This window comes from Notamacropus eugenii, chromosome 6 (genome assembly GCF_028372415.1).
Source record: "Notamacropus eugenii isolate mMacEug1 chromosome 6, mMacEug1.pri_v2, whole genome shotgun sequence".
Classification (NCBI taxonomy): Eukaryota; Metazoa; Chordata; class Mammalia; order Diprotodontia; family Macropodidae; genus Notamacropus; species Notamacropus eugenii.
In genome coordinates, this window is record NC_092877.1 from 120612559 (window position 1) to 120625723 (window position 13165).

General features: G+C 37.9%; 1 protein-coding gene across 1 annotated transcript in view; it reads right to left on the reverse strand.

Annotated features, from left to right (window-relative positions):
- Window positions 1-13165, reverse strand: part of LOC140511722 (transmembrane protease serine 11C-like) — a 125824-nt gene that overhangs the window by 23018 nt on the left and 89641 nt on the right. The window contains exon 8 of the mRNA XM_072620889.1: window positions 255-397. Coding sequence (XP_072476990.1) covers window positions 255-397 — 143 coding nt within the window. The remainder of the gene's footprint in view (window positions 1-254; window positions 398-13165) is intronic.

Sequence of the window (13165 nt, forward strand, 5' to 3'; positions counted from 1 at the left end):
GAACATAACTGATATTGATATCAATATAGTAATAACTATTATTTTGGTTATTGTTGGTTGTGTTTGATTAGTTCAATGTTAAATATTGCTAAAGGTATCTTTATTTTTCAAATCTTTAAGATAGCTGGCCAGTATAATTTGGCATGGAAAACTATAAATATAATAATATAAGTAGGATTTTCATAAAATAGTATTTTACCAAAAGAAAAATATCAATGTTCCCACCACCCAATTTTACTAGTGCATTTACCTACCTGGCAGGCATCTACTCTTCCTTGCAAGAACCCAGCACACAGCATTCCATTTTTTATGTGACTGTCATACACCTCTTTGTTATTGCATGTGACAGTATCTATAATTTTCATTATTCCTTTTTGGAGAACATCAGGACTTGTTCCTAAAGGAAGAAAATGATACATGTTTTGTTCAAGTAAATGCTAACCTTGTGATGAGATCCTGGGGTTTGCTTACTTCAGTATACTTATGGACATATTCACATTCTATGGAGTCATATATTTTAATACATTTTTTTGCTTTACTTCTTGGTGATGAAAAAGGTCTTGCTTATGAACAAATTAAGGCAGTGTTGAGAAAGAAGCAATGTCTAAAGTGTTATGCTGTTTTTATTTCTTAAAGTTTTGGTACTTTGCTTATATTTTATTTACTTACTGCATTTTTATTTTTGTCTTAATAATATTTCTCCAATATGTTAATCATTTGTGATTCCATTAGTGTGAGTACTCCATCCAGTGACACAGATAGCACTCATTCTCATACTTTGTAAATGGTATTTGAAAGTTTCTACTCATAATCCCTCAGTGCTTCTTAAACTGTGGGTCGTGACTCCATATGGTGTTACCATTCACAGTTCAGGAAGCTCTGATGAACTGTTCCTTACGTGACAGACATGTAACCCATCACTTGGTCTGTATTCAAAACTTCTTCCGCTTGGTAGCACATAGTAGATACTTAATCAATACTTGAAGGTCTATTCATTGTTTGGTAGAACGTATCGGAACTCACATTCCACTGAGTTCCTTTGAGAACTCAGTCACCTCCATCCCACAATGAGGTACAGAAATTGGTCTTTTCAGGAGAGTCTTAAAAATGGAGATACATTCATAAGATAAAATCCAAGATCTCCAGAATATGTTTAATGACTGAATTTTGACCTGCCTGATAATGTGAATGCAATGTTGTGAATATAATTCTGAGTCCTGACATTAATTATGGGTCTATTTTTCTATCTACAAAGAAGAATTCATGAAAACAGCCATTTTAATCTTCAAAGTAATCAGAGGACTGGGATGCATTTACAAACTGTGGGCAATTATCTTTCTGCATAAAGAATACATCTCTGTAAGAGACTCTGTATCCTTTGCTTTATAACTGGAGTGTTACTTTGATAAAGGGGGGAGGTACTTTATTTGTGATGATGTATAGTAATGTAGTAGATTTTAATTTCAAACCAATCCAGTTAAATTAAACATTCATTACATAATCATACTGCCCTGGGTGTTAAGGAGAGATTTAAAAGTTTAGTTAAGTCCCAATACTTGCACCCTTAAATGGAGATAAGATGCATATGAACATCACTACTATATATAATGGTACTTTATTAGGTAGAAAACAAATGAGCAGCAAGGAGTGGATAACCAAGTGTTAAATAGGAACAGAAGGGAAGATAATGACTTATTGGAGGATCCGGGATATTTTCCTGGAGAGGATGGACTATAGAGGAGAGTTAGAAGTTGATCAAGGGAAGAGGGGTAGGGAGAACATTTGAGGTACACACAACTGTGTGAACAAAAGAAATATAAATGGAGTACAGGATCAAGGGACAAAAATTTAGTTTGACTAAAGAGTAGGATGCTTGGAAGGGAGTAATATGACACAAGGCTAAAAACTTAGGGTAGTTCCAGATTGTGGGAGCCTTAATGCCAGCTAGAGAAAGTGACTAGAACTTTACTTAGGAGAAAATATGTAGCATAAGGATTTTGTGGGGAGAAGTGACATGAGTGGATCTATGCATTCTAGAACACTTGGCTGAATCTGATATTCTTTCTAAAATGGAAACCCATCAATGGATTCTCATCTTGTTTGATTGCTGTCTGCACCTTTTCATAAATCCTCCATAGAGAATGTTTTCTAGTTCTTTTTCATGGGAACCAATGATCTGAGTTCAATTCAATAAGCACTTTCTGAGTGTTTATTATTTGTCAGGCTCTATGCTAGGCACTGAATACAAAAAAGGGAAAAGTGAAGCATGCCTTTACCTTAGGAACTATATGTTCTACTGGAGAAAAACAGGAGCACTGATAAGTGTATGCAAAGCATATGGAATAAATACAAAGTAATGTAAGGAGTGGATAGCCCTATGGACTGAGGAAAGGTTTCTTTTTTTTTTAAATTTTTTTTTATTTAACTTTTAACATTCATTTTAACAAAATTTTGGGTTCCAAATTTTCTCCCCTTTTGTCCCCTCCCCCCCAAAACACCGAGCATTCTAATTGCCCCTATCACCAATCTTCTCTCTCTTCTATCATCCCTCTCTGCCCTTGTCTCCATCTTCTCTTTTCTCCTGTAGGGCCAGATAACTTTCTATACCCCTTTACCTGTATTTCTTATCTCCTAGTGGCAAGAACAGTACTCAACAGTTGTTCCTAAAACTTTGAGTTCCAACTTCTTTACCTCCCTCCCTCCCCATCCCTTCCCTTTGGAAGGCAGGCAATTAAATATAGGCCAAATTTGTGTAGTTTTGCAAATGACTTCCATAATAGTCATGTTGTATGAGACTAACTATATTTCCCTCCATCCTATCCTGTCCCCCATTACTTCTATTCTCTCTTTTGATCCTGTCCCTCCGCATGAGTGTCAACCTCAAATTGCTCCCTCCTCCCCATGCCCTCCCTTCCATCATCCCCCCCACCCTGTTTATCCCCTTATTCCCCAGTTTCCTGTATTGTAAGATAGGTTTTCATACCAAAATGAGTGTGCATTTTATTCCTTCCTTTAGTGGAATGTGATGAGAGTAAACTTCATGTTTTTCTCTCACCTCCCCTCTTTATCCCTCCACTAATAAGTCTTTTGCTTGCCTCTTTTATGAGAGATAATTTGCCCCATTCCATTTCTCTCTTTCTCCTCCCAATATATTTCTCTCTCACTGCTTGATTTCATTTTTTAAAGATATGATCCCATTCTCTTCCATTCACTCTGTGCACTCTGTCTCTATGTGCGTGTGCATGTGTGTGTGTGTAATCCCACCCAGTACCCAGATACTGAAAAGTTTCAAGAGTTACAAATATTGTCTTTCCATGTAAGAATGTAAACAGTTCAACTTTAGTAAGTCCCTTATGACTTCTCTTTGCTGTTCACCTTTTCATGCTTCTCTTGATTCTTGTGTTTGAAAGTCAAATTTTCTTTTCAGCTCTGGTCTTTTCATCAAGAATGCTTGAAAATCCTCTATTTCATTGAAAGACCATTTTTTCCCCTGAAGTATTATACTCAGTTTTGCTGGGTAGGTGATTCTTGGTTTTAGTCCTAGTTCCTTTGACTTCTGGAATATCCTATTCCATTCCCTTGGATCCCTTAATGTAGAAGCTGCTAGATCTTGTGTTATCCTGATTGTATTTCCACAATACTTGAATTGTTTCTTTCTAGCTGTTTGAAATATTTTCTCCTTGACCAGGGAACTCTGGAATTTGTCCACAATGTTCCTAGGAGTTTCTCTTTTTGGATCTCTTTCCGGAGGTGATCGGTGGATTCTTTCAATATTTATTTTGCCCCCTGGTTCTAGAATCTCAGGGCAGTTTTCCTTGATAATTTCATGAAAGATGATGTCTAGGCTCTTTTTTTGATCATGGCTTTCAGGTAGGCCCATAATTTTTAAATTGTCTCTCCTGGATCTATTTTCCAAGTCAGTTGTTTTTCCAATGAGATATTTCACATTATCTTCCATTTTTTCATTCTTTTGGTTTTGTTTTGTGATTTCTTGGTTTCTCATAAAGTCATTAGCCTCCATCTGTTCCATTCTAATTTTGAAAGAACTATTTTCTTCAGTGAGCTTTTGAACCTCCTTTTCCATTTGGCTAATTCTGCTTTTGAAAGCATTCTTCTCCTCATTGGCTTTTTGAACCTCTTTTGCCAATTGAGTTAGCCTATTTTTCAAGGTGTTATTTTCTTCAGCATTTTTTTGGGTCTCCTTTAGCAGGGTGTTTATTTGTTTTTCATGCTTCATTTGCATGTCTCTCATTTCTCTTCCCAGTTTTTCCTTCACCTCTCTAACCTGATTTTCAAAATCCTTTTTATGCTCTTCCATGGCCTGAACCCATTGAGTGGGCTGGGATACAGAAGCCTTGACTTCTGTGTGTTTCCCTGATGGTAAGCATTGTTCTTCCTCATCAGAAAGGAAGGGAGGAAATACCTGTTCACCAAGAAAGTAACCTTCTGTAGTCTTATTTTTTTTTCCCTTTTCTGGGCAATTTCCCAGCCAGTGACTTGACTTCTGAATATTCTCTTCACACCCACTTTGCCTCCAGATCTGCCCAGCCAGCACTTGGGGTCTGAGATTCAAATGCTGCTTCCCAGCCTCAGGGCTTTGGGTGGGGGCAGGGCTGCTATTCAATGTGAGATCAAGTTCAGGTGCTCAGGTGGGGGCAGGGCTGCCTCACGGGCTCAGTTCCCTCAGGGGGTTTATGCAGAAACCTTCAACAATGAATCGGGGCTCCTGCCTGCTTGGGGAGCCCTGGTGTGCTCCCGCCTCTGCTGTTGCCTCCGGAGGGGGCCTGAGTTATGGGGGCACCCCACTCCCCTCTCAACCCGCCAAAGAGACCCTCTCACCTACCCCCATCACCTGTAGGTGGAGGGACCTGTGCGGCCACTGGAGATCCCATCCCTGAAGCCTGCTCGGATCTGCTCCCTGCTCGGATCTGCTCCCTGCTCAGATCTGCTCCTCTCAGCGCCGTGGCCACGGCAGGGCTGGGCTCAGCTCCATGTCCGCAGTGTGAAGGACCTTTTGAGAGAGGTTTGCAGGGCTCTCTGGAACAGATATCTCCTCCACTCCACCGTTCTGTGGCCTCTGCTGCTCCAGAATTCGCTGGGGGTTCTTTTTTACCGATGTTCTATGGGCTGTGGGTTTGGAGCTATGTGTATGTGCGTCTTTCTACTCCGCCATCTTGGCTCCACCCCAGAAAGGTTTCTTATAAGGACTAGAATTTGAGTAGTGAATTCATGGAAACTAGGGATTATAAAATATGTTGAATAGAGATTGAATTCCAGGAATAGTAGACAATTTATGTAAAAATAAAAAGGTGAAGGTTGAAATATTGTGTATAAGAAATAGCAAATATGACTGAATCTTAAGAATATGTAACTATGTGAGGGGAGAGTGATGCAAGATGTGTGGAAAAATAGATTGTAACTAGAGTGTGAGCTTTCTTACTATCAGCCTATTTTCTTTTAAAGTTTTTCAACTTATTTTATTTTAACTTTTTTTGACTGATGTATTTATTTTAGTCTTCAACATTTATTTCCACAAGATTGTGAGTTCCAAATTTTCTTCCCATCCCTCCCCTCTGTTCCACCCCAAGATGGCATGCATTCTGATTACCCCTCCCCCCAGTCTGCCCTCCCCTCTTTCACCTCACCCTCCCTGTCACTTTCATGTAGAGCAAAATAGATTTCTATGCCCCATTGCCTGTACATCTTATTTCCCAGTTGCATGCAAAAACATTTGTTTTTAAAACTTTGAGTTCCAAATTCTCTCCCATCTTCCCTCCCCACTGCAAACCCTAAAATTTGGCTACAATATTCCTAGGAGCTTTCCTTTAGGGATCTCTTTCAAGAGGTGATCGGTAGAACCCTCTGCTTCTGGAATATCAAGGCAGTTTTCCTTGATAATTTCTTGGAAGATGATGTCTAGGCTCTTTTTTTGATCATGGCTTTCAGGTAGTCCAATAATTTTTAAATTATCTCTCCTGGATCTATTTTCCAGGCCAGTGGTTTTTCTAGTGAGATATTTCACACTGTCTGCTATTTTTTCATTCTTTTATTTCTGTTTTATAATTTCTTGATTTTTCATAAAATCGTTACCTTCCATTTGCTCCATTCTAATTTTCAAGGAATTATTTTCTTCAATAAGCTTTTGGACATTCTTCTCCATTTGTCCAGCTCTGCTTTTTAAGGCATTCTTCTCCTCATTGGCTTTTTGGACCTCTTTTGTCATTTGGGTTAGTTTATTTTTTAAGGTGTTATTTTCTAAAGTATTTTTTTGGATCTCCTTTAGCAAGCTGTTGACTCATTTTTCATGATTTTCTTGCATCACTCTCATTTCTCTTCTGAATTTTTCCTCTCCTTCTCTTACTTGATTTTCAAAATCCTTTTTGAGCTCTTCCATTGTCTAAGACAAATTCATATTTTTCTTGGAGGCTTTGGATGTGGGAACTTTGACTTTGTTGTCTTCTGATTATATATTTTGATTATCTTTGTTGCCAAAGTAAGATTCTATAGTCTGAGTTTTTTTATGCTGTTTGCTCATTTTTCCAGCCAAATACTTGACTTTCTATCTCTTTATTAAGGTAGGATTCTGCTTCCAGTGTGTATGGTGTCCTGTCCCAGAGTTCAGGGGTTTGGTGCAGCTGTTTTCAGAGATATTTCTAGGGGCCTGTAAATTTTTAGTTCTTCCAAGGTGGTATAATCAAAGGAGAGTTGTCTACTCCTTTTCTGGCCTGTGCTCTGATTTATGAGTGACCACAAGCACTCTTTTCTGCCTTCTAACTCTGAGGAGGATTCCCTCTCCATTGCAGCCAGACGTTCTCCCCCATCAGTGATCCTCCTCACCCCAGGACTCCACCCAGGACTGTGACCCAGATCCAAGCAGGGCAAAGCAAGAGAATCCTGCCTCTGTGCCAACAAAGAGATCTCTGCAATCCTCCTCTCATCAGCCACTCGATTCCCACACAGTCTGTCAGCCAGGAGCTCTGGAAACAGTCCCAGAGCAGAGGTCAGATGGTGCTCCTCTCTCACCCAGATCAGACAGAGTTTCCTCACTGAGCTTCTATGCTGTTTTCAGCGTTTGTGGACCAAAAGGTCTGCAAACCACCACAGCTACCAGTGATTCAGTCCCCAGAGGCCTGCTTTGGCTATCTGTGCCAATACAGCCATGCTGCACTGTATTCCACTCCCAGCCTGGTGCAATAGACCCTTCCTGTCAACCTTCCAGGTTGTCTTGGACTAAAAATTTGTTTCACTCTGTCATTTTGTGAGTTTTGCTGCTCTAGAATTTGTTTAGAGTCATTTTTATAGGCATTTGGAGGGATTTGGGGGAGAGCTCAAGCAAGTTCCTGCTTTTACTCTGCAATTCTCCACCTTGATACTAAATTCTTTAACTAGCACATAAGTTTAACAGTGGGTTCTATAGCCCCTTTATGCTTACTGTAATTTTTCTCTCACCCTTTGTGGCATTTGAAATTTTGAACTTTCTAAGACCATGATGATTTATGAATTTCAGGAATATGGCATCACTATAAAATTCTTGAGTGTCTCACATTTGTATTCCTAGAACTTAAGACAGTTTCTGGCACATGACAAGCATTTTAATGAATGTTTGATGATTGTTTAATTTCTGGATGAATTCCTGGACTGATCTCTTTTGAATGCCTGGATCTTAATGAAAAGGCTCTGAAATGTTCAATCAGCACAATGTTATCTGCAAACAAATATCTAGTTGACCTTTCTATCTGTGGGCAATACTTTGTTTATTTGAGACTTTGCACATTCATCCTTTTGTTACAGTACTAAATGCCTGTCTCCCTCCTTTTACTCGATACTTATTGATACTCAGAGGAATACTGTACAATGTTATTTCTGTGTTTGTGTCTATCAAATCACCTTATATTATTCTGAATGTATGAGAATAATCTTGTTGGTGGAGAATTTTTAAGAATATATTTGTTCAGTCAAATTCTTTATTTGTAATATTTAACTTGGCAAGATTTGATATCTTTCTCAGTTCTCAAATGTGTAGCAATGAAAATGTAATCTACTGTAGAAAATTATATGCCAGTGTCTCAAAGATTTTATAGAGATGTAAAAATAGATTTATCTGGTTTTCAATTCAATAATTCAACAAATGTTTTAAAGCACATACTATGGCTAACATACTGTGCTAGCTATGGGAGAATACAAAGATGGAAATAAAAACAAAATTTGCCTTCAAGGGGCTTATAATCAACTAACTTTTCCCTCAAAGTTCACAAATAATCTCTTAAAATATTTATTTATTAATTTTAAAAGATTTTTAAATTGATGTCTTGTTTTTCATATCACCTTTTCTCAGTATGCCTACTCTAGTACCCTATACACTCAGATATTTCTTGTGACAAAGACCAATGAACTCTTAATTCTTTAGTTTGGTGACCTTTCTCTTTTTCCTCTTGTTCTATCTAGCATTTACTATTGTTGACCACATCCTCTTCCTATATCACTATGTTTTCTCTTAGCTTCAGTGATACAGCTATCTCCTAGTTCTCTAATGCTTACCGCTCTTTCTCAGTCACTTTTAAGGTTCATCATTGTCTTTCCTCCCATGCGTAGTGTCCTCCAAGGCTCTATCTTCACCCTTCTCTATATACTTTTTCCTTTGGTATTTCATCTGACTTCAAAGGTTTAATCGACCTCTTTGACATATCCTGCATCTATCTAGAATCCAGTAATAATGACTAGCATTTATATTGTACTTTAGGGTTTGCAAAGTACTTATAAATATTATCTAATTATTTTTATCTTCACAATAACCTCAACCATTTTATAGCTGAGGAAACCAAGGCAGACACATGTTAAGTGATTTGCCTGAGGTCACAAACTAGTAAGTGTTTGAGGCTGGATTTGAACTCAGGTCTCTCTTTCTCTCTGTCTCTCTCTCTTTTTCCATTTTCCCTTAGCTCAAGTCCCTCTTTCCAATTGCTTGCTGAACATCTCTATGTTGATGTCCTACTAGAATGTCAAAGTCAACCTGTCTACAACTAAAGTCATCATCTTCTGTCCTAAAACCTGCCCTTCTCTTTGTTTCTATTGATGTCACCATTACCTTCAAAATCTCCAAGACCCTCCAAGTCAGCTTTGACTCTTCTCTCTTTTTATGCCCCTGTTCACTCAATTGTCAAGCCAGGTCGATTCTACATCTATCATATCTTTCACTTCGGTCCCCTTCTTTTCATTCCCACTGCCACAAAGCTAGAATTTCCTCTGGGTTGGTAGTATTGTAATAACTTCCCAATGGTCTTCCTGCTTTCCTTCTTATAGCTGCCTTTGCTAAGGCACAAAGTTGTTTGTATTTAGTGGTTCTTAGTTGATCAAAGTATAAAACACAAATCTGACTCTTAAAGTTCTTCATATCGGGGATCCAATCCTCCTTTCTAGCAGTATTTCAATTTACTCTCTCTCATGCTTTTATGTTCTAGCTAAGTGAAATTACTAATTGTTTTCTGATCTCTACTTGCTATCTTCGATCTATATACATTAGACCATAAAACAAAACAAGAGCTTTTATTGATGCCTTTTTTTTTAATAGTAGTCATTTCTGGATAAATAGACCAGAAAAAAGGCCCTCCCTTTGGAGGAGGAAAACCAAACAAAAAAAAGTAAGCAGTGTAGTGTTGACATCTGAACATGTATGCAATCATCTGCCAGAGCAATCCCACTCCAGGCACTTATACAGGTCATGTACATTACCCATGCCTGGAGGACCACATCTCTGCTGTTGAAATCCTTTTTCATTCACAGTCACCCATCTTACTTCAAACCTGTGGCATCTCAGCTATTGCAATAGTCTCCTAATTGGTCCCTCTTCCTTCAGTTTTTTCCCTTTCTTCAATCCATTCTTCACAGTGCTACCAACTTGATATTCTTAAAGCACAAATTTGACCATGTCATTTCCTTACTCAGGAAGCTCCTTATGACATTGAAGATAAAAGACAAACTCTTCTATTTAATTGTCAAAACTCTTTACCATTGGGCTCCTTCCTACCTTTCCATAATTATTACATATTATTTTCATGTATTCTGTGTTTCAGTTAACTGGCTTATTTCATGAACTGGGTATATCATCTCCTTTCACCATGCCTTTGCAGAGGCTATCCCTTATGCCTAGAATGCACTCGCTCCACATGTTTACCTTGCTGAAGAATTAGCTTCCCTCAAAATTCAGGTCACTGCCACTTTTTTTACTGGAACTATGCTTATCTCCCCATTTGTTAGTACTCTATCACATGGAAATTACTTTATATTAACTCTGTATATGTTTTGTTTTTAATTATCAGTATACTTGCTTTTTACTTAATAGAATATAGTCTCCTTAAGTTCAGATAGTATTTTAATTTCATTTTTGCATTCCTAGAATGTAGGGTAGAACTGGACACATACTAAATGCTTACTTGTTCAACATTTATTCATCCAACAAAAATTTTTTAATCATCAAAACAATGTGCTAGGTATTAAACTAGTTACTGTAGATACAAAGACAAAAACCAAACAGTCTTTCCTTAAGGAGCTCATATTTTATCTGGAGAAAAGCATACACACATATAAGTGACTCTAAAGTATAAATACACAGTAAATACAAAGGAATTTTACTAGCTGTGGGGATTTCAGGACAAGTCTCCTGAAGGAAGAGGTGACACTTAAGCTGAACCTTGCAGGAGGCAGGGATTCCAAGAGCTGAATTTTTCTATGAAATCTTCCCTGATTTCTCCATCAGAAAGTTTTCTTTGACTCCCCATTTTTCTAGAACACTTTTTGGGGTTCTTTCTCCTTCCTTACACTCTACTTATAGTATACCATTTTTGCATGTACTATATACTCCTCTCTCATTCTCCAGTATATTATAAGCTTCTTGTTGGCAAGGACTGTGCCATTTTTCATCTTTGTATCACCAGTGACTAACATAGTGCCTTGCATGTGGATAAGTATTTTGATAGTTTTTGTTGAATTACGGAATTGAAAAAAAATCTTGATTTCTGATATAATCAGTATGAGGGAATTCCTATGGTAGAAGTTTCTTCTACTGATGCAGATTAACAATGCCTTTATAGCTTAGCATTGCAGTTTTAGAGCTGGAAAAAACTTTAGAGGCCAACAATTTCAGCCCTCTCATTTTACAGATGAGGAAACTGAGGTACAGATTAGTTAGTGACTTGCCTAGAGTCATAGTCAGTAAGTGCATGAGGCAAGATTTGAACCCAATTTCACCTGACTCCAAGTCCCAGTGCCTAAATTTTAGATAGTTGCCTAGGTCACAGAGCAGTTAAGTGTCTTGCCTAGAATCACATAGCCAGTAAGTGTCCAAGGCAAGATATGAACATTGGCTTTCCTAACTCCAAGTCCAATGCTTAAGTCTTAAAGAGAGTCCTAGGGCACCAAGTGGTCAAGTGATTTGTCTAAGGCTGTGGGTCAAACTATCTCCCAATCATGAATCAAATAGTCAAGTATATACATATATTATGCACATGTGTGTATGCATGTATGTATATGTATGCATATAATGTTGTTTAATGTTTCTTATGCCCAACATATCCCAACTATCTTTTTGAAGAAGGCATTTATAAAATATGGTGTTAGATTTCTAAACAATCTACCAATCTTTGGTTTCTTTCATTTCTTAATCCTAAATCATATTTTTTAACATATTTTTTTGAGAGACTACTCTTTGCCTTCCTTCATATTGAAGTGATAAAGTTTCAGTGTATGTGTTCATTTCATTTGGAGGGTTTTGTCAAGTCTTGTTTTGACAAGAGATAAGTCTTGTCTTCATAGACTTTCTCTATTTTGTTATCTATAACACATTTGGAAACATATGCTTTAACAGTCTTCATGTGCTCTGTTTGGAATATGAGTTAAGTATCTAAGAAATTATTTTTGCTTGTTGCTTTTTGGGTTAGTTGTTTCACGACTCCCAAATTTTGCCCCCTTTGGATAGTCTTCTGGTTATGAGTCTGTCTGTGTTTAGCTTTGTTGGTCTTGCCCTTATATCTCAAACAAATTGGTTGTTAGTATCACACTCAAAGACTTTCTAGCTTAGCAGCATGTGTAAGCCTGCCAGAGTTTATGCTCTGCTGGCATGGCCTTTGAGAATCTGTTGTCATCCATATACACTCCAATGATGCATTGGAGTAGAAGTTTATAGAGAAGATTTATGTGTAAGGAAGTTGATGATGACAGTAATATGATGAATGGATTAGAAGGCAAGAGTGTGGAAAGACTTGCTAGGAATCTGACAATAGTTCAGGTGCCCAGTAATAAGGATCTATACTAGGGCACTGGTGCTAACAGGAAAGAGGGAGAATGAGTCAAGAGGTCTGGAATCTAGGCTTGATTCCAACAGTGTTTTTGTCAATGGCACTACTGTTCATCCAGTATTCTAGACCTCTTAAGTCCCCAAACATGACTCTTTCTACTATCCCAGGAATGCTTTTTCTGTTAGTGCCTTATGTTAGAGCTTTTGAGTAAGGATAGAACATTTAAAGGTTAGCTGAAAATAGCAAAACCTACTGGTCAAGGTGCCTGAGGTGCGTGCCTATCCTTAGACTCATTCTTTTAGGTAAGGCATTGTCAGGAATCTTTTTATACATGTGATTCAGGGAGGAGTAATACTGTAAGACACTGCTATTTTATCAGGAATTAGTTGACTGAATATTAACCACAAAACTACCAGGGGTTTATTTTGAGTTATGGGGAGAGGAGGCACAGTTTGGATTAGTACTTGCTTTAGATAGATTGGAACAGTGGAGGCCAGTGGGTAGCTAGGGGCAGCATGAGAAAACTTGGCCCTTGGGGGCTATGGAAATAAGAAAAAGAGATGTAGGGAGAGGGCGGTATACTAAACACTAACTTTCTTATTTCAAAACCTTTATCTTAGGGCTTACAAGTTTCTTTGTCATAGAGAACTAGTTAAAATATTGTAAAGTCAACCATAACACTAGCAGTCTTTAAAATCTGTGAAGATTTGAGTTACTGGACTCTCAGTAGTTCAACTAGATACTTTTTTTAAATGCACAGAAACCTGGAGATAGAGGCAAAGAATAAAGAGAAAACGGTAATCTAACTGATCGAAGTTCAGGGAAAGGTTGGAAGGTAGAAATGCCAGAGGTTCAAAAAGAAATCATTAGACACC